This window comes from Platalea leucorodia (assembly GCF_965183815.1).
Source record: "Platalea leucorodia genome assembly, chromosome: 23".
NCBI lineage: Eukaryota > Metazoa > Chordata > Aves > Pelecaniformes > Threskiornithidae > Platalea > Platalea leucorodia.
In genome coordinates, this window is record NC_138845.1 from 2,728,700 (window position 1) to 2,753,194 (window position 24,495).

The following is a 24,495-nucleotide window of genomic DNA, read 5'->3' on the forward strand; positions in this document are numbered from 1 at the left end:
GTTTTCTGCTTGGAGCCTGGGGTTCTTGTCCCAGTATTGGTAGTTTTTAACCCCGAATTCAGCCTGGCTTTCCTGGTGCTGCTGGGAATGAGGCGGTGGAGACGGCCCGGTTTGGGGGGGGTTGTCCCCAAATTTCACCCTGTAGCGGCTCTGGCTGCGATTGGGCAGGGCAGAGCAAAGTGCTGAGGCGGGATTGGCCCAGAAGCCACGTAACCTTCTTAGGATTGGTCCGGGGGGCTGCTGACATCACCGGCTTGCTCAGAAAACTGATGACATCACCGAGGCAAGCAGTGACATCACCTCTTCTACCCCATGGCCGCAGCTCTGGACCAGACGCCCCGGTGATGGGCATTTGCTGCTCGCTTTGCTGGCCAGGCGGCCTGAGCAGAAGGGGAAAGGCTGATCCGCCCCCGCCTCTGCAGCAACATTAAAATCCCCCCCCCCCGGAATATTTGTGCTCGAATGCAGCAAAAAAAGAGGACGTGGGGGGTCCCCAGGAGGTCCCCGGGACTGCGGAGCCGGCGGCGGCGGTGACCTGCCTCCCACGCAGGGGAAATCTCCTTCGTTAGCAGTGGAAAATAACGGCGCAGGCATGAAAAGGCAGCGATAATATTTTATTTGTGCTTTTTTTACGAGGCGGGCTCTTGAAAGCCGCCCTGGCAGAAGGAGGGGAGCGTGATATATGGGTGGCTGCTGGAGAGGTGGAGCGTGACGGTGCCGGAGGAGAAACGCGTGGCCGGTCCGTCCCCCCCTACCCCATCCCTGCAAATCCTGCTGGTGTCCCCAGCTGTGAGATGTTGTCCTCAAACGTGTGTCCCCAAAGGGCTGGAGACACCAGCCCTGGGCCCCAGTGTGTCCCCAGGTGCGAGGTATTGTCCCCGTTCTGAGACAGCGACCCTCACCCAAGGCATGTCCCCAGGTCTGAGACACTGTCCCCAGATCCGAGACACCGTCCCCAACCCAAGACACCATCCCCAGGTCCTAGACACTGTCACTGGCCCCCAGACATGACCCCAGGCCCAAGACGCTGTCCCAAGACACTCTTTGGAGGTCCAAGACACTGTCCCACAACCCAAGACACCGTCTCCCATCCCTGGATATCATTCCCAGGTCCAAGACCCCATCCCCTGACCCGAGACCCCATCCGCTAAGCCAAGACGTGTTCCCAGGTCCAAGACATTGTCCCCTGCCAGAAACACCATCCTCCGGTCCAAGGCTCTCCCAAGACACTCTCCCCAGGCCTGAGACACTGTCCCTTGACCCAAGACAAGTCCCCAGCTCCCAGACACCATCCCAAGACACCAACCCCAGGTCTAAGACATGGTCCTCAACCTGAGAAACCAGCCCCAGGTCCAAGACATGGTCTCCAAATCACATCCGCAGGTGGAAGAGGTCATCCCTGACCCTGGGACGTGTCCCCAGGTCCTAGATGCTGTCCCCAGCCCAAGGCGCATCCCAGGCAGGAGGCACCGGCGAGCTGAGGGGCAGGCAGGGAAGCAGGAAAGCAGCAGGCAGGGGTCTGGAGGGCAGAGAGGAGCTGCAGGGCGACACGGAAAAGCCAAACCTCTCACTTTCAAATAGCAAAACCCCTCCAGAAAGCGGCACGGTCACCTCAGCACAGCCACATACCTGCCGCCGGAGAATCCCCGCCAGGTCAGCATGGGCCGAGCCAGCCCGGGCTTTCATCACCTTCCTGACAACCCTTCTCAGGGGAACTAAAACAAGCCCCAAGCCCCCAATAAATCGCTGTCCTCTGCCTGCGGCGCGTCCCACGGCACCGGCGTCCCGGCCGGACAGACGATATCTATAATCCTGCCGCGCTGTCGGAGTAAATCTCGCGGCTCTCCCAGCATCGCTGAGACCCCAATAAATATCTCCATTTCCTGCTGTCCTGGAGGGAAGATCTGATCAGCTTTTAAATGTCAAATGTAAAGTAAAGTTTGTCATAAAAAAGCCTGTAAAAAAAAAAAAAATACCCCGTCGAGGCGGGCCGGGAGCCAGAGCGAAGCGTGGCGGCATCTGAAGGTGCTGGGGGACGTTTCGGGTGCCCCATCCCCATCATCGTGGGGTGGGGGGGGACCCATTTTAGCCCCCCCCACCCCAAAAGGCTCCGCCAAGCCCCGGCTCCCGGGATGAGAGGGGATGGGGACGGCTCGGGCGCGTGGCGGGGGGGTTAAGGGTGGTTTTGCAGCGTGATCTTGTTGGCACCCTAAATCCTGGAGGATAAATTTGGCACATCCCAACCCTTTACCGGCATCACCAGGGAGGCCAAAAACCCCCTGAATCCCCCCCAGAAGATCCCCCCCCAGCTTTTTCTCCCCGCCTGCCTCGCCAGCCGCTAATTCCCCTCCATTTTAATGCCTCCCATGACGCCATCCCATTTGGGCTCTTCTGAATCATGTCGTTTCATGTACTAATTAAGCAATAAGACACAACAGGGCATGGATTTATGGGGCCGTATTTCACGCGGAGGTGTGCGGTGGCACCGCGCGGCCGCGAGCCCTTCCCCACGGCCGCAGCACCCTCCTGCTGTGGCTGCGGCACCCAAGGGTCCCGGTTGCCACCCCGGGGGTCCCGGCTGCCAGCCCGGAGCTGGTCGTGCTCCGTGGTGCAAACGCGGGTGGGGAAAGTCCCCCCGAGCGCCGCGGAGGGGGCAGGAGGTGGGAGATGCACAGGGAGGCGGTGAGCACCCAAGGGTGCTCCTCTGCTGGCAGAAGGTGGGGGTCTCGGTGCGTCCTGGCTGGGCGCGTGCCGTGTCCCCCCGCCTGGGTGCCACCCTGGGGACACCATTCGGTCCCTCTGCCCGGGTGCCACCAAAATCTGGGGAAAAGCAGAGCCGGGCTGGGTGCAGGACCACGCACACGCACCACGTCGTGTCACCCGCAGGCCAGTGGCACCCCCGGCCCAGTGTCACCCGCTGTCCGGTGGCACCCGCTGTCCAGAAATGGGCCCGGTCCCGGCGTGGCTGGACCGCCACTGCCCTCTACCCTCCCACAGCAAAACGGCAGCCGGCCCCCGGCACCGCAGCCACCCCGCTGCCCCCCACCACCCCGGCCAGGCCCTGCTGTCCCCAGGGCCGGGGTGGGAGGTGGGAGCCGGGCGCAGCCATGCCTGGGATCCAGCCGTGGGCGTGAGGGTGACCCCCGCCATCCAGCTGTGGGTGTAACAGTGATCCCTGGGATCCAGCTGTGGGTTAACAGTGACCCCTGGGATCCAGCCGTGGGCGTGAGGGTGACCCCCGCCATCCAGCTGTGGGTGTAACAGTGATCCCTGGGATCCAGCTGTGGGTTAACAGTGACCCCTGGGATCCAGCTGTGCGTTAACAGTGACCCCTGGGATCCAGCTGTGGGTGTGAGGGTGACCCCCGCCATCCAGCTGTGGGTGTAACAGTGATCCCTGGGATCCAGCTGTGGGTTAACAGTGACCCCCACAATGCAGCTGTGGGTGTGATGGTGACCCCCGATCCAGCTGTGGGTGTAACAGTGACCCCTGGGATCCAGCTGTGGGTGTGAGGGTGATCCCTGGGATCCAGCTGTGGGTTAACAGTGACCCCTGCAACACAGCTGTGGGTGTAACAGTGACCCCCACAATCCAGCTGTGGGTGTGAGGGCAATCCCCATAATCCAGCTGTGGTGTAACACTGATCCCTGGGATCCAGCTGTGGGTGTGATGGTGATCCCTGGGATCCAGCTGTGGGTGTAACAGTGACCCCCATGATCCAGCTGTGGGTGTGATGGTTATCCTTGTGATCCAGCTGTGCGGCTGTGAGGGTGATCCCTGGGATCCAGCTGTGCGGCTGTGAGGGTGATACCTGGGATCCAGCTGTGGGTGTAACAGTTACCCTCATGATCCAGCTGTGGGTGTGATGGTGACCCCCCCCCCCACTCCAGCTGTGCGGGTGTGGCAGGCCGGCGGTGCGGGGGTGCCTGTGCGGTTGTGCCCCGGGTGTGTGTCACCGTCCCTCCGCCGCCTGTCACCGGCCCTGCGGGCATGGGAGGGGGATCCCCCGGGTCCCCCCAAGCCCCCCCGGCCCCTCGGGGGGCTCCGTCGGGGCGCAGAGGCAGTGGGAGGCAGCCCAGTCCCATCCCCATCCCCGTCCCCATCCCTGTCCCCATCCCTGGACCCATCCCTGGACCCATCCCTGGACCCATCCCTGTCCCCGTCCTCATCCCCATCCCCGTCCCCATCCCTGGACCCATCCCTGTCCCCGTCCTCATCCCCATCCCTGGACCCATCCCTGTCCCCGTCCTCATCCCCATCCCCGTCCCCATCCCTGTCCCCATCCTCGTCCCCATCCCTGTCCCCGTCCTCATCCCCATCCCTGGCCCCATCCCCGTCCCCCGGGGTCTCCGCGGTCCCGGTCCCGCTCCCGCCGCCGCCGCCGCCTCATTAGGATGCAGCGCGGGCGGCGACTGCGCCAGCGCCGGGACGGGGACAGGGACGGGAGCGGGGACAGGGACCGGGACTGGGGACAGGGACGGGAGCGGGGACAGGGACGGGAGCGGGGACAGGGACCGGGATTGGGGACAGGGACGGGAGCGGGGCTGGGCTGGGGGCAGCAGCACCCGCCCCCCCCCGCCCCCGGGCCCCCCCGGCCCCGGCAGCCCCCGTGCCAACCCCCCACCCCCCGTCACCCCCCGTGTGCCACCCACTGACCCCCCCATCTACCGCCGTCCCCCCCTCCGGGGGCCCCGCAGGGGAGGGGGCACCCCCCGGCAGCCGCCCGGACCCCAGAGACCCCCCCAGCCATGCACATGCTCACGCGTGTCCCGACACACGCATGTCCCGACACACGCGTGTCCCGACACACGCGTGTCCCGACACACGCGTGCCCCACTCCCCCCTTGCAACTCCCCAACACCCACCCGCACCCCCACTCCCACCTCCAGCCTCCCATCACCCAATTTACAGCATCCTCCCCAGTCCCCCCCATCCCCTCCCCCTCGTGCCTCAGTTTCCCCACCCAGCACCAACCCCAACCCCCCCAAAAAAAGCGGGACACCCCCCCTGCACCCCCCCTCACCCCACACCCCGAGCGGCGGCCGCCGTCACGCCGCGGCGGCTTTGCAAATCCCGCTATTAATCGCAAGGTCAAAGCCATTACGGTGATATTAAAACCATCAGAGCCCACGGGGGGGGGGGGGGAAGGCGGGGGGGGGCCGGGGGGGGCCCCCTCGACTCCCCTCCCCCCCGGCGCGGCGGCTTTGGAGGCGCGCACAGAACATTGCTTTTTAATTTAAGCCGTTAAGGTCAGTGGCAGCAAATGGAGCCGTGGTTTAAATCAGGGAATAAAAAAAAAAAATGGGAAAAGGAGGAAAAAAAAAAAGAGGGGGGGAGGAAAGGCGGACAAAGACGGACGGACGGCTAGGCCGCGGGGGGGGGCGGGGGGCCGGGAGGGCCCTTCGGGGGCTCAGGGGGTTCGAAGGGGCTCTGGGGTGCTGCTGGGGGGCGGACGCGCGGCGCCTTGGGGGGCCCGGGGCGCAGGAGGCCTGGGGGCTGCGGCCGGCGTTCGGGGGGGCACCGGCACAGGCCTCGCACGCGCGCTGCTGCACGTCTGCACACGCGCGTGCGGCCCTGCGCAACCCCCGTGCGCGCGTGTGTGCACACGCACGCTCGCGTCCCTGTGCACGCGCGTGCGGCCCTGCGCAACCCCCGTGAGCACACGCAACCCCCGTGCGCGCGCACACGCTCATGCACGCGCGCTCACGTCCATGTGCACGCGTGTGCTGCCCTGCGCAACCCCCGTGCGTGCGTGCACGCATATGCACACACACGCTCACGTCCATGTGCACACGCATGCGGCCCTGCGCAACCCCCGTGTGCTCACGCACGCTCACGTCCATGTGCACGCGTGTGTGGCCCTGCGCAACCCCCGTGCGCGCACGCACGCTCACATCCATGTGCAGGCGTGTGCGGCCCTGCGCAACCCCCGTGCGTGCACGCACGCACGCTCACGTCCATGTGCAGGCGTGTGCGGCCCTGCGCAACCCCCGTGCGCGCACGCACGCACGCTCACGTCCATGTGCACGCGTGTGCGGCCCTGCGCAACCCCCGTGCGCGCGTGCACGCACGCTCACGTCCATGTGCACGCGTGTGCGGCCCTGCGCAACCCCCGTGCGTGCGTGCATGCACACGCACGCTCACGTCCATGTGCACGCATGTGCGGCCCTGCTCAACCCCTGTGCGCGCACGCACGCTCACGTCCATGTGCACGCGCGTGCAGCCCTGCGCAACCCCCGTGCGCGCACACACGCACGCTCACGTCCATGTGCACGCGTGTGCGGCCCTGCGCAACCCCCGTGCGCGCACGCACGCACGCTCACGTCCATGTGCAGGCGTGTGCGGCCCTGCGCAACCCCCGTGCGTGCGTGCATGCACACGCACGCTCACGTCCATGTGCACGCGTGTGCGGCCCTGCGCAACCCCCGTGCGCGCACGCACGCACGCTCACGTCCATGTGCACACGTGTGCGGCCCTGCGCAACCCCCGTGTGTGCGTGCATGCACACGCACGCTCACGTCCATGTGCACGCATGTGCGGCCCTGCTCAACCCCTGTGCGCGCACGCACGCTCACGTCCATGTGCACGCGCGTGCAGCCCTGCGCAACCCCCGTGTGCTCACGCACGCTCACGTCCATGTGCAGGCCCGCGTGCCCGCGCAGCCCGTGCCCGCGCCGCCGCGAGCCCCCGCGCCCCCCCCGCGGCGGCGGGGCAGCGCTGATGGATGGCCTCCTTTCAATCCCGGCTCCTCGTTATTGATTTTCCTTTAATGAAAGTTAATTATAACAATGATTTAATTAATAGCGGCGCTCTCTGCCTTTATGGCTTCCCGCATTAGGGCTGCCCATAAATACGGCTGCCTGACAGCCCGCGCGGCACCGCCGCCCCGCACCCCACCCTGGGGTGACACCGTCCCCTCTGCACCCCGGGGGGCCCCCAGCACCCGGGGGTGCCCCAGTGCCCCTGCACCCTGGGGTGACACCGTCCCCTCTGCACCCTGGGGGTCCCCAGCACCCAGGGGTGCCCCAGTCCCCCTGCACCTTGGGGTGACACCGTCCCCTCTGCACCCTGGGGGTCCCCAGCACCCGGGGGTGCCCCAGTGCCCCTGCACCCTGGGGTGACACCGTCCCCCCCGCACCCTGGGGGTCCCCAGCACCCGGGGGTGCCCCAGTGCCCCTGCACCCTGGGGTGACACCGTCCCCCCCGCACCCTGGGGGCCCCCAGCACCCGGGGGTGACACCGTGTGTGCGTGTCCCCCCAGCAGCCTGGGGTGACAAGGCCCGCCCCCAGCCTCACACGCGTGCACGCTCCTTGCACACGCGTGTGCAAGCACGCACACACGCGTAAGCAGGCAGCCCACAGCGATGCAGACGTGTGCACCCCCCGCACCCCCCCGCACCCCCCTCTGCCTGTGCCCCCCCCAAATCCCGCCCGCAGCGCCCCTCGCCGCCGCCAGGGGGCGCGGTGCGAGGCCCCGCCCCCTCCCCTTCGGACCCCGCCTCCTCCCCTCAGACTCCGCCCCCTCCCCTCCAGACTCCGCCCCGCCCCGCCCCGCAGAGGGCGCGCAGCTCCCGGCCCCGCCGCCTCCCGTCCAGCAGGCGGCGCCGCGGGGCCGAGCGGCGCTCTGGGCGGTGAAACCCCCCCCTTCCCCCCTTCCTCTCAAATGCCTCTCGGTGGTGCTTCCGGGCGGTGCTTCCGGGTGCGCCTGCGCAGTGCGTGCCGCCGCGACCTGCCCGCCGCCGGTGCGCCAGGTGAGGGGCGGCGGGGGGAGACCCCCGTGGTGGGGGCAAGAGGGGCGGGAGAGAGACCCCCTCAGGGTGGGGGAGCGGGAGGGAGACCCCCTCAGGGGGAGGGGAGGGCGAGAGAGGTCCCCTGGGGGGCGGGGGACGGGAGGGCCCCCTCAGGGGTGGGGGACGGCGAAGAGGGGGAACCCCCCCTTTGGGTGGGGACAGGGATGGGCCACCCCCCCCAGGGAGCCGGTTGGGGTTGGGGCATCCCCCGCCGAGTTTTGGGGTGACACCTACACACACACACAGAGTCTTGGGGTGACAACCCCCCACTGTTTTGGGGTGACCCCCCCCACTGTTTTGGGGTGACCCCCCCACTGTTTTGGGGTGTTCCACACACACACAGAGTTTTGGAGTGACCCCCCCCCTGTTTTGGGGTGACCCCCCACTGTTTTGGGGTGTCACACACACACACAGAGTTTTGGGGTGACCCCCCACACGCAGAGTTTTGGGGTGACTCCCCACTGTTTTGGGGTGTCCCACACACACACAGAGTTTTGGAGTGACCCCACACACACAGTTTTAGGGTGACTCCCCACTGTTTTGGGGTGACATCCCCTCACGCCGCCTTCTGGGGTGACCTCCCTCCACGCTGAGGTCTCACCCCCCACACTCTGCTCTCTCCAGCCCCCACATCCCCCGGCCAGGGCTGGGGGTCCCCAGGCCGTGCCCCCCCGGAGCTGCCCCGTTCTCTGCCCCGGGAGGCAGGGCCGAGGTGGGACCCCCAAGGCCCCGTCCCTCCTCATGGGGACCAGGGGCCTTGTGAGCTCCTGTTGCCCCCCGGGCAGGTGAAACCCCCCAGGACTCTGCACCAGAGCAACTCCAGGACCCCAAATTCCTGATCCCCAAACTGCCACCGTGGTGGCACTCGGCCAGGAGCTGTCCCCTGGGTGACACAGACTCATCCTGCCCCACCATTCCTGCATGGTTCAGCCCTCCCGTGTGTCCCCAGGTGCCCTGCCTGTCCCGGCGGCCACCCCGCATCCGCGAGGCCGGATCCCACGCGCTGCGGCTCCTCACGCCCCGGTGTCTGTCTGTCTCTTCCAGCCGTGTCCCGCGCGTGTGTCCCTCCGTCCCTCACCATGTACGCCTGTAGAAAGTTTGTCTCCGCTCCTGCGCTAGTGAGTAGTGACAATCCCCTCCTTCCCCCTCCGTGTCCCTTCTGCCGGACGAGGCTGTGCGCGGGGTAATGCGTGGGGACAAGGGGAGAGGTTTGGGGACACTTTGGCAGGTTTGGAGCCACCTTGGGCCGCACTGAAGGTGAGCGGAGCCTCAAGCACTCAGCGGCTCTGGTTAAAGATCGTTTGCCATCTCTTGATGGTTACTAATTACCCACGCAGGGGCGGATACGGCGCTGGGAGTAAAGCGCCTTTGGCTGGGTGCCGGCCCCAGCGGCACGCGGGATCCGTACGGCTGCAGGGTGCCCACGGTGGGGCTGTGGGGCGCCCAGGAGCTCCGCTTTGGTGCTGGGTGCCGGGACAGGCTCTTCCAGCTGGGTGCTGCCGGCTCACGGGGCGCCCCGAGGGGCTGAGCAGGGTCAGGGGGTGCCAGAGGTGGCAGCGGTGGCCTCGGGGGACCCCCGGGTGGAGTTTTGCTGCCCTGGGGGAGCGCAGGGTGGGGCATCTCCCCCAAATCTGAGGGTGGCTGTGCTTTGTAGGTGAGGAGGAGCTCGCGGGTGCTGTGCCAGCCCCTCTCTGCCTCCGTGCTGAGCAGCCCCGAGGCCCGGACGGAGCAGGTAACGCGCCCAGCTCGGACCGGGGGGCACAGGGGGGCTGGGGGGTGATGAGCACCAGCCCTGGGAGGGGCGGAGGGAGGTGACCGTGCCCCCTGCCCGCCCTGGGGCTCCCCGAGAGCCTGCAGGGAGCTCGATGAGGGGAAACTGAGGCCTGGGGGGACTGGGGTGAGGTCCCCCCCCTCCCCACCCAGTTGCCCACCCTCCCGTCCCCCAGGCACGGCCGGTAGCCCACCGGGCCATCCAGACGAGCGCAGCCCACCGGGATATCGACACCGCCGCCAAGTTCATCGGCGCCGGCGCTGCCACGGTGGGGGTGGCCGGCTCCGGCGCTGGCATCGGCACCGTCTTCGGCAGCCTCATCATCGGCTACGCCAGGTCAGGGGGGGACACGGGGGGCTGGAAACAGGGGGTCGGGGGCGGCTGCACCCCTGCTGACTGGCCTCTCCTCTCCCCGCAGGAACCCCTCGCTTAAACAACAGCTTTTCTCCTACGCCATCTTGGGCTTTGCCCTCTCCGAGGCCATGGGGCTCTTCTGCCTCATGGTGGCCTTCCTCATCCTCTTCGCCATGTGATGGAGCCGGTGACAGCGACGGTGACGGAGCCAGCGCCCCGCCGGGCCCGGTCCCACGGCCAGCCCTGAATGCCGGCGGGGGGACGGGGGAAGAGCCGCGATCCCAGCCCTGCCACAGGCGGGAGGGGAATAAAGACGGTTTGATAATGGGGTCTGGGCTCCTCGTGTCTCCTTGGTGGCCCCGTCCTGTGTCACTTGCCCGTGGCTGGCACTGGGGATGGCGCAGCGGGGGACCACGCTGCCGTGGGCTCGCTTTCCCCGCTGGGGGGGTGGCAGTGTCCCCAGAGGGGACACCAGGTGCCTGGGGCTGAGCCCTGCCGCCACCCCGAGCCCTCAGCCACGTCCCCAAGGGGACGGGGACGGCGTTGATCCCTGGGGACGGCAGCCGGGGCGGACGCCTCCATCTCCCCCTGCCCGGGGACATCACCCCCTTGGGGACACCTCAACCGGGACCGGCCGCCTGGCTGCCCCAGGGCCAGCAGCTGGGCTGTTCCTGGGGGTTGGGGTGTTCCTGGGGGCTGGGGTGCGGGTGTCCTGGGCTCAGGGGTGTCCCGCTGTCGGGGTGTCCCGCTGTCGGGGTGTCCCCGTCTCGTTGTCCCCGCAGGATGGAGGGCCCCCCCGGGCGGCCTCTCTGTCCCCCCCCGGAGGCCTCCCTCTCGCTGGCCACCCCCGAGGAGGCGTGGTCAGCCCCGCCCCTCCGCCGCGAGGCTCCGCCCCCGAAGCCCCCCATTGGCCCCGGCGCCGTTACCTCCCCTCGGGTCTCGCGAGAGTCTCGCGCGTGGGGAGGCGCGGGGCGGGGGGGTGGGGGGGCTCGCGGAGGGGAGGCGGGAGTCCCAGCGCGAGAGGCAGCCAGCGCGAGGCCCCGGCGGCGGCCCGGCCCGGCCCTCCCTCAGGTAACCGGTAGCGCCCGGGCTCGGCGGGCCGCGGGGCCGCCCCGGGCGGCGGAGGCGGCGAGCGAGGCGGCGGGGCAGCCCCCCGGGGGGGGCGGGGGGCGCGGGGAGCCCCGGCCGGCCCCTCCCCCCACAACTCTTCCCCGAGTTTTCGTGAGGCAGCCGCTCTCCCACCCCCGCCTCTTTGCTGATTGACGGCGCCCTCCGGCCAATCGGGTCGCCTCCAGGCCCGGAGTGGCGGGCGGTGCGGCCAATAGTGGCTTAGGGGGCGCCGCGATGGGGCAAGCCCCTCCCAGGTGGGCGGGGCTGCTGCAGGCAGCGAGGGGCCCGGGCGGTGCCTGAGGGGGGGGAGCCCGGAGGCCAGGGGGGCCCCGGGGTGGGGGAGACCCGGGGAAATGGGGGGGTTTGGGGGGCTGGAGGTATGGGGAGGTCAGCGGGATACGGGGCGTCGGGAGTATGGGGGCTCCGCGAGGGTGGGGGGCTTGGGGGGTCCTGGGGAATATGAGGGGGCTTGAGGGATTGCAGATAGGGGGGCCTTGGGGGGTTTGGAGGGGTTGGAAATATGGGGGGCTTTAAAGGGAGGGGGGTCCTGCAGTGGGATTTTGGGGGGTGGACCCTGGAGAGGTATTGGGGAGTCTTGAAGGAATGTGGACGGGGGGGAGTTGAGGGCTTGGGGGGCTTTAGAAGGTGAGAGAGAATTGGGGGGGGGGGTGTCTTTGGAGGTTGTAGGTATGGAAGACCCTTCGGTCTGCAGGTCCTGGGGGACCCTGAAGAGATATGGGGTGTCCTGGGGATGGCAGATATGGGGACCTCAGGGGTTAGAGGGCATCCTGGGGGGACCCCTTTAACGGGGACTCTGTCCTCTGGATGAACAGGGGTTTGGGCTCAGCGTGGTGGCTCGTGACTCTTTTGGGGCAGCTGAGGGAGGATCCAGGCCTACGTTTTGGGGGCTCCCAGTGGCCAGCAGACGTAGGAAGGCTGTGGAGAGGTTGTGGGTGCCCATGGGGGTGAGGTGGGGAGCAGGGTGTAGGCTGGTGAGCGGCTGTGGGTCTGCAGGGTGTTGGAAGGCGGGGGGCTCTCAGCCCCATCCCGCCCCACGCAGTCCCAGGGCATGAGGGAACACTGAGTAAAGGAAGACACGCAAACAGCAGAAATGAGAGAATTAAGTAGTTTCTTCTGAAGTCCGAAACAGCTGTTAATTCTCGCTGGGGGACTTTGGGAGCTCAGACTTCTGGGAGCTTGTTGAAGCGGTGAGGTTTCACCACGCACTTGCTCCTATGCTGCTGGTGCCGTGAGATCTGTTGCCTCTCAGTAGCTCTGACTTTGCAAGCACAACCCGGGTCACATCTCAAAGCTGTTTTGTTCCCGCTGCCAGAAGCGTTGGTATGGAGTCCCTCAGCCTAACTAAGGAAAAGAGATCGGCTGGTTCAGGTGTGAGCCGAAATGTGTGTGACAACAAAAACTCCTTGTTCTGCTCAGCTTTCCCCATTTTGCTCTTTCTGCCTCTTCTTTCGTTGCCTTTTCTTCACTTGAGTCCCATCGTTAGCTTTCTTTACGAAGTTACCACTTCTTTCCCTGCTCAGGTCCCTCTAAGGGCGACATTTCAATTTAACGTTCAGGAGGATCACGTAAAAGTGTCGTTAACACTTCAGTGGACTTCCCAATTAATTTTGCCTCACTACAGTGCTTGTTGGGCAGGGACTTTCTTCTGCCAGCAGTGTTGAAGGGCACGGTCTGAAGGGGTTATCTAGTTCTTTGCGAACTGCTTTAAAAATAGTTGTCACTAAAATGCAGTCATTTCTGGAGAGGAATTCAGCAGCAGTTCTGAACCACTGGCTTTGTTGGACGGTTTTTTTGGATTGGGGTTTTCTCAGCGGAGACTAAGAATAACTTCACTGTTTGAACGTGGAGGAGAAGTTTGTGGGAGGTGGATTCAACAGCCAGATTCCCGTTTGGAAAACGAGTAGGGTTAACATCCTTGCTCCTTGTTTCCTTAAAGCGAGAGATCGTATTCACCTTCTGTGACATGAGCGGGGTAATTACTGTTGCCAACTGTAATCGCTTTGCGGGCTGGAGAGTGCTGGAGCGCTTGTTTGCTCTTAGTGTTAAAAACAAACAAACAAAAAAAGGAGTGGGTTCAGCTGGAGGAAGCAGCTAGTCAGCGGCCGACCTGCGAGGCTTGTAATCGCTACCTGCGGCCAGGACGGTCCTTTCTCAGAGGAGTGTTTTATTCCTGATCCTGGAAGTTGGGTGGGAATCGAGAAGTGGGAGACTATTTTAGTATCCCGTAGACCTCGCTGCTTTGAGAACTTTAACGCAGCCATGAATTTCCTTAATTGCGTGCCAATCCTTTGGTTATACCTAATTGTAGTATGTTGAACACTTCCTCTCCCTTGTGGCACTTGCCTGTCAACTAACTGTAAAAAATTACCATGTCCACCTTACTTACCGCTTAGCCAAACTAGGCGTCTAGTTATTTTAATCTTTCCTTGTAAATCAATCCCTCCAGCTGCTTAACTGTATTTTCCTGAATGCCTTCCAATTTGCCAATATCTTTCTGATACCAAATAGCTTGGAGTTGAACAGGGTTTGCTGGAGATCGGGACCTTCCCTCCTTGCTCTCTGTCTGCTCAGATTATAAGAAGGAAAAGCTTTACGCAAACTTTGTGAATATGTTAAACCTTCCACTTGCAGTTTGTCTTTAACATAACTTTCCCCTGTTGAAGGGTGTTTCTAACATTAATTTCTACTTATTCTTGCTCGTATTTCTGTTTTCTCAAGGGTCCTTATTTTCCAGTCTTCTCCAGCATTTCCTACCGTATGTATTTAGTGCTCTGATTTTTTTTGTCTCTGTGTGATTTATGGAGATGTCAGGCGAAAATGAACTTGCTGTTGAGCCTTGCTGAGTCCGGCTGTTCAGATGCTCAGCCCACCTTGGTAGGTTGCAAGTGTCATTACCCTTTTTAAGCCGGTTGATGGGACTGTTGTTGGTCCGAGTTAACTTGGAAGCGCCGTACAATCCGTGTGGCACGACTGAGGTGGTGATTGCATAGGTGTGCCGCGTGGGAAGATGGCAAAAATAAAAGGACGTGGCTTAAAAATAATCAAACTTCTCATTAATGTCTTTATTCCCATCTCTTCCGAAGCCCCTCGGAGCCCGGCTGGAGGAGACGCTGACTGCGGAGGACGTTCTCAGGGTGGCTAAAAAGGGGGTTTGCGGATGTGCCGTGGGGCAGGCAGGAAATTTCCCTCGCCTGTTTTGAAAGACGGGGAAGTTTGAGAGAGGAAGCGCGAGTGGATGGGTGTGAGAGGATGGTCGTGGGGAAGAAACCGAATCCTCCTTCCATCCTCTGGGAAGAGGCAGGAGCCGGCTCGCAAGGTCCGCCGCTTCCACCCGGTGAGGCAGCCAGGAGGAACCGGAGCTCTTCTGAGGGGGTGCAGCGGGGATCAGGGCAGCTAGGACGCATCTCGCCCAGAGCCTGTCGCTGCCTCGTCCTGGTGGAAACGCTTTTAAAATGGCTTAGTGAAATACGCTCAGCTTCTGGCAGGCCTGGTGGGGCATGTGTTGTTTTTTGCAGCATGTGTTAGTAGAGGATCTCTGGGTTGGATTTTGTTTTGGACTCATTTTCTGCTGCATCACATGTGATGCTTTTTCACGTTCTGTTTGGTTTTGTTTATCCTTCTGACTTTCTTGGGGCCTTTTTTTTTTTTTTCCCCTTCTTTGTTTTTTTTATGTTCCTAGCACCAAGAATTGAGGCCAGATTTCCAAAACCGCTCTTCCCCCAGTCGTTTAGCACCCAACTACGATGCATTTTGAGAGGACTTTCCAGTGCTGGGAGAAAATATTTTTATTGTAACAGGCCTTCAGGATTGAGGACCTGTTGCTTCCTGTAACTTCATTTTTTTTTTTCCCCCCCTTTTAAAGTAATCTTGTTTCTTGGTTTTGGTTTCAAGGAACTTGTAATACAATGGGTGATTGCTGAGTAGTGTAGGCTGAGCAGAGATGTAAGCACGGGGACTGGGTTTCCCTGGGGAGCTAGAAATGGTTTCCCTTTGGTGTAGAGGTGCGTAGGAAGCTTCCTATAGAGAGTAAAACAAAAGCCCATTTATAGCCTTGCTTCCTTTTGAATATAAAACTGAGGTTTTGATATTCGTAATGCTCAGCCTTCACATCGCAATATTTGTCACATCTTTTCGTCTGGCTGCTGAATTCCTATATCATATCACTCGAAGTCCTCGGCGAACCTCTTAATTCTGCTCCTTCTCCACTTCTTTGAATCGCTTTGCCCAGATCTGAAAAGTTAAGGCTTAACCTGCGTGCAGCCTTGCTCTGCCGGCCCGAGTTTGAGGAGTTTGAGGCTGGCCGCGCGTTATCTGCGGCCTCAGCCCTCCAAGCGATGCGGACGCAGGCGGGTAAGCTGCAGGACGGGGCCACGGAGACCACGTGCCTTGGAGGACCCCAGGATCTCCTGATTTACAGCCCTCGGGGGCGGTGGTGTCCACACAGGTTCCTCTCCAAGCTGCTGGTTGACGTTCGTGCGCTCGGGTTTGTTCTCTGTCTTTGGAGCTGATATTTACAATGTGTTTTGCTGCAATTAGTCTTGGCTCGTGGGAGTTTGGCTTAATTGCTTCTCTGAAGTTCAATTTCATAATCTTCCAAGAGCTGCTTGCCTTTTTTTTTGTTCCCCACCTCCCCGATACACCTGGTGGGGCACGTGCTGATGCATACGTCGGCCGTCCAGTAGCTTTCATATAGCACGCGCTGTATTTTAATGCATGCCAAAGTTTGACATTTGTTTTTGAAACATGATAAATTTGGTGCCTTAATCAACACAATGTGGTTTCACTGAGGCTAAACCTAATTTTAATGCTGGCTAATTATTTAGTGGAGCAGGATTTTTGGATTGCACTTCTTTCCTTTAAGCTCTTTGCACGCTTTGCTGGGGTGGCGGCGAGGACCGAGCTGAATTTTCCTACCTCCACATCTCCCTTTTGCTGCCGTACGTGAGCAGGGGCTGCTGTCCTGCGTCGGGACAAGTGCAGAGCTGAGCTCCCAGGCGACAGCAGCCATTTATTGAAGTTTCCCGACGAAAGCAACGTGTTTGGCTCACGGGGAGCAACGCTGGGATTGCGAACGGCGCTGCCGCTCTCGTCGCAGGAGCGAGCCAGCCCGCGGAGAGCCTGCAGCGGTCTGGAATGCCGCTCTGCTGTCCCACCCTTGCGCGAGAGAATAAAGCGGCGGTGGAGACGCGGTGCCAGCCGTTGCAAGCTGGTTCATGAATAAACAAAGCTCCTCTGCCAGCTACGGGCCATGCTACCCACCGGGGGTATTTCTCTGTGCACGCTCTGCAGAGCTAGCCTCGCTTCTGAGCTCTCTTTGTGAGGCACGGCTACTAAATAAATCCTAAAAAAGAAGCTCTACGAAGACATTTTCCTCCTCTTCTCCCAAAAAAACGATGTTCAAACTCCTTTAGTATGAAATGCAGGTTGTGCCTGGAGTTCAAAAGCGTGTAAAGCTGCGAAGTTCACCATTTCCCTGCCTTTTGGGGATGCGCTGCCACGCTTGCAGTGCTGCCTTTAGCAGAGCTCTTGCACAGCTCTTTTTTTTTGTGCTTACGGAGAATGTTTTCAGCCCTGGCTGGCAGAGACCTCGCTCTGAATACCATTGTTACTATTTAAAATAATAATAATAAAAGCGGTCTTTCACAGACTTCAGTGTATTAAGGACTTGGCTAGACGTGGACTTGGCAGTGCTAGGGAATAAGCAGTGCCCAAATGAGCGTATTTATACCTGTGTAACTAACCATACCGAGCTGTCTTGTACCCTTTAACTGTTTCCAAAGTGAGTAAACCAGACTTGGAGCAGAACATGGCTTTTGGGTTTTCTGCCAAAAACCTCGTGTTGGTGCTGAGTCTGCTGAGATGAAGGGAACAAATCTTCACATCGCTAAGCGGTTGATGCTTGCAATTATTTAAAATAGCTGGCGTTTAAAATAGGCTTGTTTCTAGAGGTACAGCTGGTTGTGTCCGTGGCTGAAGATGCTGGAAATCCTTACAAGTTTCGAAAGCGAGGTTGCACTGCTGCTGGTGAAGCTGAAATAGGTTGCGTGTGGGCAGGGGAAGCTTTGCCAGTTAATCTTCTCGCAGTGAAAGGTAGTTTTCTTCTACCTCGTGCTGTTCTCATTGCAGCAGGATCTGAAGGTAGGCTTGGCAGCCGTTCACGGGCCATTCTTCCGCTGTTCCTGCGGTAGGAATATTCCTTTTTTTTTTTTTTTTTTGAGTGTTGGTAAAATAGAGCCAGAGGAGGAGCAGCAGAGGGAGATGAGATCCAAAGGCAGATTGTCACCAGGGGTGAGAGCAGCTGGGTGCCAGGTCTCCTGGAATGAACTGTTGGGTCCCGAAAATGTGAAGGCAGAGACTTAGCCGAGCGTCCCGCAGCGCGGGGTAGATTTACTGCATGAAAACGGAGCTGAGGAAGTTTATCTACAACCTTAATCGGATTAGAAGTCTTTATATGACAGAGTGCGCTGTTACAAACCTGGCGAGTTTATATCAGAGCGGGCATTGCTCATCGTCCAGATCCCCGCGCCGACCGAGCCACGTGCAAAGCGAACATGACGAAATGCGACTTTTTGAACATAATCCCGAGTGCGTTGGCGGCGTTTTAATGAGCAAGCACCTTGTTTTCTGGTGGAGGTGGTGAGAAACTTCCCGAGGGATGCTCGCTTTTCTTCGTGTGGATGTTTTTCATCTTTCTACCCCATGCTGCCTTTCCTTTGTTTTTGGAAAGCGCTCTATTTTTAACGTGTAGAGAGCACCTGTTTGTATGATCCACGTTTAGGACGCTGTATCCTTCATCTGTGTAAGATTTCACGTTTTGAATTATGTAAACTATATATAGGAAATCATTGCTTTGTTCACCACTAAAACGCAATCATTCCAGAGGCAGAATGCAGTTCTAGTTAAACAACTCACAATAATGTACCAGATTTCTAGACACTGCTTATATTTGCAATATTTCTTGCTCCCCTCTGATTTTAGGGCTCGCATATCAAATAATGATGCCATAAAATGTCTGTGCCTTTGAATGCTAAATAAATAAAAATGCCCACATGTGATGTAAATAATAACAGGTGGGACAAAATATTTTTACTTTATGACCACGCGCACATGCAAGAGCGTCGTGCCTTTCTGTCCCCTGTCCCGCTGGTGCTATTTCAGTTATTTTAATTCATTGACAAGGGTTTTATCCGTAGGTAGTCGCTTACATAAGAGGCTCGCCCGTTCTTAGCTCCGTGCAGCCTTGACTTTGATCTTCCTTTAAAACTACTCACGCGCCATTGTGGGGAAAATATGTGCAAGCTTGACTCGGGCTCTTACGTCCCATTTTCAGCAGCTTTTTTTCTCACTTTCATTGAAACAAGGGCTCTTAAGCGGCTAAATAATTTCAGGAAATGGGACTCCGGTTTCTAGGTCACTTAGGCATTTCCTAGGTAAAATAATGCATTCTCTAAGGCTTGTCATGGCTTTCTTATAATTATCTCTACTCAGTAAGAAGCAGTGGGTCTCTTAGGTTTTTCCTCCCTTTCTTAAACTTGAATTATTTCTCTCTCCTGTAGTAGATCTCTTGCAATATGTTGTCCCTGCTGTGAAGAAGTATATAGCCGAAGATGTATCACCGCTAATGAAGAAGCGCAAGGCGACCCGAGAGCTGTAGTGCCGAGATCCGGAGGCTGCCTGCATGCGTCTTGGAGGCTGCCTTTTAGAGTGTCTGTTTGCTCAGTGTGCCGTCGTGCTACAAATTCGAGCCTGCTGGAAGCAACGCCAGAAAAATTTCCTACCTGGTGATCTCTGCTTAGAGCCTCTTTTTCTGCGGGCTGCAAGGGTTCACTCGATTGTGGTGTGAAGGAGGAAAGAAAAGCTTTTTGCTTGAGATTTGGGGAAGGTTTGTGCCGCGTTGTTTTGGGTAGAGTTGGACACAGGTGTGCTCTCGCCTGTTGTCACTCTGCGTTCACGCTTAGGTTGTTCCCTTGCTCCTGGTGACAGACGTACCTCTGGGTCTAGCCGAAGCCGCGGTGTCTGCTCTGATCTTGGAGGTGACGGCCACGAATTAAGCGGAGGCTTGTCTGACCTCAGTGGAGAGGCTCAGGGACTTCCATGAAGTTCCTCCTGTTTTGGAGGAGGTCCTGGAGCAACCAGTCGATGATAAACCATGCCTGGGGCCTCGCTGCTCGTTGCAGTGTTGAGGAGGGACGCTGTATTTGATGGGAGCTGGCTAGATGCTCCCATCCATACCCTATCTATGTGCTGCCAGTCAGTCCTGCTCTAACCACTGTCGGGGCCTTGCGGTTTGGTGTCTCCCTTGTGTCTTTGTGTAAATACCTTAGGGACATCCCGTAGAGTCCATCTTTCCTCCAGAAATTGGGAGTGGAAGCACAACTTTGGCATATGAGTAATTGGATGATGATTTAGAGATGGTCTTTCTCCATCTTCTCGCCTGGGGAAGTTGCTGACTTGCTGGTTTATGTTGGATTTTGTCTCATGTTCATCAAAGGCTTCGAAACCCTTTGGACAGATGCCTTTTCATATTAGAAATCTGATACTTGGCACGTAACTAGAGAAACCTTGCCTGCGTTAAAGCATGTTTTGCCAAGCTACAGCTGCTTCGGTGATGTTTGGCAAGGATTAGTTGAAGTAGGTATTTGAAGAGCAGCAGCTACTTCTCTCTCAGGAATCTGACTGTGAAAGGAGGAGCGGGAGGATGTTAGCGCGATGAAATGTGACCTCCTCGCACCTCGAAAACACCAAACCCGGGAAGTGCTCACAAGCCATCTGCACACCCGTGTCCCTCAGCTCCGTGTTAGAGAGCAGAAGGACCTCCTGAAGGCGGTTCCAGATCATTCGAGCTTCTTGCGGTTGGTCTCGCTTGCTTTTTTTTTGCCACGGTGCTCTGCATAGATTTAAAAAAATCACACTGTCCTTCCCTTTGTGCTGCCTGTGAGGTGCGGGCAGCCCCGTGGCTCGGCTGGGGCCCAGCCGCGCCGAGATGACACGAGACTTTCTCTAACACCTTGCTCCGAAGCCGGAGGCCAGGCCAGATCTGATCTGGAGGCTGGCCAGTGCGAGCAGGCTCTTGGACAGTGGAGCTTCTATAATGGTTTTTATCCTGCCAGGCTCTGATGTGGAGGCAACCTTAACAAATTACACTTTTTGTTATGGTAACGGTAAACTCTTTACTGTTTATAAGAGGGTTATAAACAGTGTAAGTTGCGTAGTTGGGAGGACTGGTGGAAGCTGTGCTGGGAAAAGCCGCCTGGCTGCCTGGAGCTCTCAGCCGAGAGGGTTTGTTGCTCTTAACTGCAGGGGAAAAGCTTTTCTGGTCTCAGTTAAGTCACTCATGGCTGATGTGCTGGTTTGGGGCCCGTGTTATTCCTTTCGCTGGAGTTTGTTTTATGTCTGACAGGACGCTGACAATGCCTCCCTACCCCATCGCTCACACGCTGAGAGGAGGAGAGCGACTCTTGTTCGTGGCTGTTGCTTCACGTGAGGTTTGACCCTTTTCCCAAAGCACGTGGAAATACTCTTTGCAGCCGGGCTGTTAATTTGCTCCTCTGTGAGCTGAGGAGAGCTCCTTTTTAAGTCACTTTAGGGCCAAACGTCATGCCTGGTAGGAAAGGTCGTTCTTCTGATAGCGGCAACTGCAGCTCGCAGGGGTGGTGAAGCTCCAGGGCTGTTTTAAGGCTCTTGCAAGCAAGAAGCGAGGGTGTAGTGCATCTCTGATGCTGTGGAGGAGATCATGTCCCAACTATTTGGGGATGCTCTTGTGGACAGGGGATCCTCTACAAGCTTGAGAGCAGTGCTGAACACCCAGAAAGGTACAGTCAGATGGTAAGTGGTTGGACTTTGCTTTCACCCTGCGCTGTAGGTTAACTCGTAATGACTTGTTAAATACTGTGTGTCTGTTGGAGATTTACTTCAAGCGAGTTCCTTGCCAATATTCCAGTTTATACAGTTGGGTTTGCTTTATCAAGCTTATAAAGCATAAGGGTGTTATGCCTCTAAAGCAGATTTTACAGCATCGGCTTTTGGCCTTCTTTCCCAGATGACAATTTTAAGCTCTCTTGTAGCTTTTTGGTTACAAAGCAAACATTCTCACTCCTTCCCTCACACCCCAAAATAGCTTTAAAGTCAGAGCCTAGGACTAACAGCAAGCCTGCACGTTTTCACTAAGCTCGGTGGTGGCCTCTCCCTTTAAAACTTAAAATCTTTCGCAATGTCTTTGGGTGTATAATAGCTGGCGATAGTCAAAAGGAGATCTGGGCACCCAAAGGTGGAGAACAAGCTCTGTTCCTGAGTCCCTGCAGGCACCTAATTTAGGTTGAGAGTCAGCAGGCATTCACCAGTGGAAATTAGGTGCCAAATTGACTTTACAAAGCACCTAAAGGCACTTTAGGGCACTTGGCCTTCTGTCCCGTAGAGCTAACCCCGAGCCAAGGAAGCCTAGATGTTAAAGTGGCTTGTTTTCTTGGTTTTTTTTTTTTTTTTTAAGAAAGAACTTGACCTGTTCATTTTTACCCCATTTTACGATGGGTTACGGTGCTCCGAATCATCACGGCGGCGTTGTCCGTTAACCCAGGGTGGCGTGGGGAATGCCGACACTAAACCCCAGCCAGGCGCTGTGGAAGGACTGGGTTCCCCTCCATGCGTTTTCTGGGTGCTGCTGCCTTGGTGGCCCTGCTGATCCCAGCCTATTCAGAGCAGCGTGTGCTGAAAATCCATTTCGATGGTCAGGAAGCTCGAGGCAGAGAGCTGTTAATGACTGCACTTAGAAAAATAATAAAGAGCCTTTCCTGGAACGGTCTCAAAGCAACATGTTTCCTTCCTTGCATTTTAGTGGGAAATCTCTTACTATTTTTGAGAGCTTGGGGCAGTGCCTTATGCTTCCTTCTCTTTTGGCTAGCAGAGTAGAAATGGCCGTCTTAGTCTGACTTTCTTTCCCTCGTACTTACCAAAAAGCAGTTTGGTTTTTGATTGCAACCAACCTCTCTTCCAGTTCCAGCTCCCAGTGGCAATTACGGATTCTGTCTCGAGTCTGCCTGCGATCTTGTATATTCTCCTGCAGGAAGATGTACGCCACAGCACAGATTCTGTGCAGCCATCTATAATAATCTAGTTTATTGTGGTTTTATCTCTTCTTCCCAGTAGCAGTGTACTGCCTGTCCTTGGGGCTTGGTCTAGTGTCTTGAGCACTATTTGTGTTTGAATAGGCTTGTTTGTATCGCGGCTCTGGTTGTTAATGCTCTTGGCATGGCTCCCAGGTCTCAACAAAGTTACCCAAATTGATCTGGGATGGCCTTGCGACTCATTAGTCTCTGAGAATTAATCCCATGTAGCTCAGTCTCATAAAAAGTTAACTCCTAGCTCTGTTTTACCTTTTGCATTAAGCTGGCGTGCCAAAAGTAAAGAGTAGTGAGGAGCATGGTGACTTTATCAAGGAGAAAACAAGCTTTGCCTGCCGTAGGTGTAGCAGTACCCAGGCTGTACCTCGCCGTAATCCCAGGAGACGAAGCCTTCTGGGGGAAGACTTCTTTCTCTTTTTTGGGGAAACATGGGGATTATTCTCAGAACACCGTTTCTGATCCAGTTCTGCCTTTGCTCCTGCTGTCAGCTAAGTACTGTAATTTTCCTGCAAAAGTCACAGCCCTCCCTGGATCCTCCACCCTTCTTGAAAACTCTTTGCCCTATTTAATAGCCTGGGACAATTGCAAACAGGTTTTCTGTATTGCCTGTTGGTAGAAAGACATCTTACCTTTAGCTGCACCTTTGCTTGGACTTGTTCCTGCACGCCTGAGGCTGGTGTCTGTGATGGCTTTTACATCTGAGTGCGAAGGGGGCTTTTTCATTTGGGAGGGTAAAACAGTTAGAATCTCTGTGCCAGTACGTGTCCTGCAGTGACGCAGGACGGGGCGGCTGCACTGAACCGCCTGGGTGTCCTCTCTTTGCTTGCAGGTGGCATTCCCCGTGTCAGAGGAACTCCCTCGTCCTACAGCCCCTGGTAAGAGCCTTTTTGGGGCGCTGGGTGCCGCAGTCACCGCGGTGTCGGCACTGATCCTGACACCGAGGCCCCAACGCAGTTATCCTGCGTGATACGTCCGCTTTTTCTCGCCACCTCTCCTCCCATCGTTGCCGTAACTCTTGGCAGACTTTTAAAACTGATGCTGAAATTCCCTAAATTGTCCCTTTTTGCAGTGCAGCGCTCAAGCAATTGTTTGTTCTTTTGGAGGCTGCAAATCTGAGGGGTAAGAGAGCGCGATGGGAGACTGAAGCCTTTTACTGGAATCTGAAAAATAACCGTAGATAAACTCATGCACAGACAGAATAGAGAGCGAGGGAGGCTTGATCGTACCTGCAGGCGTCTGTTCATCTCTTGGAAACTAACAGCCCTTTTGTTTCTGCACCGCACCTTTCCCTGACAATCTTAACTTACAGTCAGTTCCCTAGGTACGTCCTTTCTCTTGATGTCCCTATCTCTAGCAATTTTCTTTCTTCTAACACATTTTGCAGCTCGTTCTTCACTCAGGTCTTCCTAGGCGAGTAAATCTTAGCAGAGAAAAGACTTCTGTCAGCAGAGCGTGCAGTTTGCTTTTGTTTTCTGTTCTACTTTAAGCCTATTTTTAGGAGGTTGCTCTGCAGTTCTTTTGGTTTTGTTTCATAGTTGGTGCAAACTCTAGCTTTAATTTTGTGGTCATATTAATGTAAAGTTTATCCTTGTGATTTATGGGAATAAACCAGAAATGTGCTTGTACTGGTATACTAGTAAGCGCATTCGCGCTGGAGAGGGGAGCTGGGCTGGCAAATTCGAAGCAGAACAATTTTTGCGTACGCCCAATTTTTGCGTACGCCCAAGCGTTCATTGGGATCTGAAGTATTTCAGCTTGTCTTGCAAGGCACAGATGCAAGAGCGTTGGGCACAAGCATTCCTGCAATAACAATAGTCACATGCAAGTACAACAATAGAACCTTATTTTTAGAGCATTTTTCATACCAACTCTATCCCCCAACGCTCAGCAGAGTTAATGACCTGGGAGCTTCTTCCATCTTAACACTGAGGTTTAAGGAAAAGGGGTTTTTTTGATGGGGATTTGAGGTGATCCAGAAAAAAAAGTGCTTTCCAGTCGGTGGGAGCTGTGAGGGTCCCAGTGTTGGGTGCGGGAGACGTCGGGCCACCAACGTAGGCAGCTGGACATAGGAGAGGATGAGGGGCCAGTTGCTCACGACTTTCGCAAGCCAGAAGAGGCATGACTCAGATTTACAAATCTTGGCTTGAGACTGCTTCCAGACCTCAGCTACTTGTCAGTAATTCAGCTGGAACAGGTCCGTAAAAGCTTCACGAACACAAAAACCCACGCTGCTCGTACCTGGATGCCGACAGGTATAAGGGCAATCGAGTGTACTTACCGCTAGGGTGTGGGCTATTTGTGGTAACGCGCGCTTGTGAAAGCGTGGCTGTGG

At 57.7% G+C, this 24,495-nt stretch overlaps 2 protein-coding genes across 7 annotated transcripts in view; both read left to right on the top strand.

The window, feature by feature from the left end:
• Positions 1-7,686: 7,686 nt before the first annotated feature.
• On the top strand, positions 7,687-10,239 carry ATP5MC2 (ATP synthase membrane subunit c locus 2). Of its 2 annotated transcripts, none has more exons than XM_082332343.1 (5): positions 7,687-7,751; positions 8,835-8,908; positions 9,445-9,522; positions 9,737-9,897; positions 9,980-10,239. In XM_082332343.1, exons 2-5 carry the CDS (start codon positions 8,870-8,872, stop codon positions 10,092-10,094), a joined length of 393 nt encoding a protein of 130 aa, XP_082188469.1. In that variant the 5' UTR covers positions 7,687-7,751; positions 8,835-8,869; the 3' UTR covers positions 10,095-10,239. The 2 variants fall into 2 exon arrangements, with proteins under 2 accessions (XP_082188469.1, XP_082188468.1); XM_082332342.1 differs by having other exon boundaries at positions 7,702-7,751; positions 8,740-8,908.
• A 656-nt stretch (positions 10,240-10,895) lies between these two features.
• LOC309600214 (cyclic AMP-dependent transcription factor ATF-7) overlaps positions 10,896-24,495 on the top strand; it is a 69,606-nt gene continuing 56,006 nt past the window's right edge. For 3 of the 5 annotated variants that reach the window (XR_014230415.1, XM_082332308.1, XM_082332311.1), the window contains exon 1: positions 10,896-10,986. The gene's annotated coding sequence lies outside the window, so the exon portion shown is untranslated. Of the gene's footprint in view, positions 10,987-12,030; positions 12,415-24,495 lie in introns of those variants that run through there. The other 2 variants (XM_082332312.1, XM_082332310.1) reach the window with 2 other exon arrangements.

What these genes read in the sequence shown, in the direction of transcription:
- ATP5MC2 (XM_082332343.1), top strand. Translation starts at nt 8,870, where the DNA reads ATGTACGCCTGTAGAAAGTTTGTCTCCGCTCCTGCGCTA. An exon ending in CCGAGGCCCGGACGGAGCAG is followed by an intron (nt 9,523 to 9,736) that starts GTAACGCGCCCA and finishes CCCGTCCCCCAG; the next exon opens with GCACGGCCGGTAGCCCACCG. An exon ending in CTCATCATCGGCTACGCCAG is followed by an intron (nt 9,898 to 9,979) that starts GTCAGGGGGGGA and finishes CTCTCCCCGCAG; the next exon opens with GAACCCCTCGCTTAAACAAC.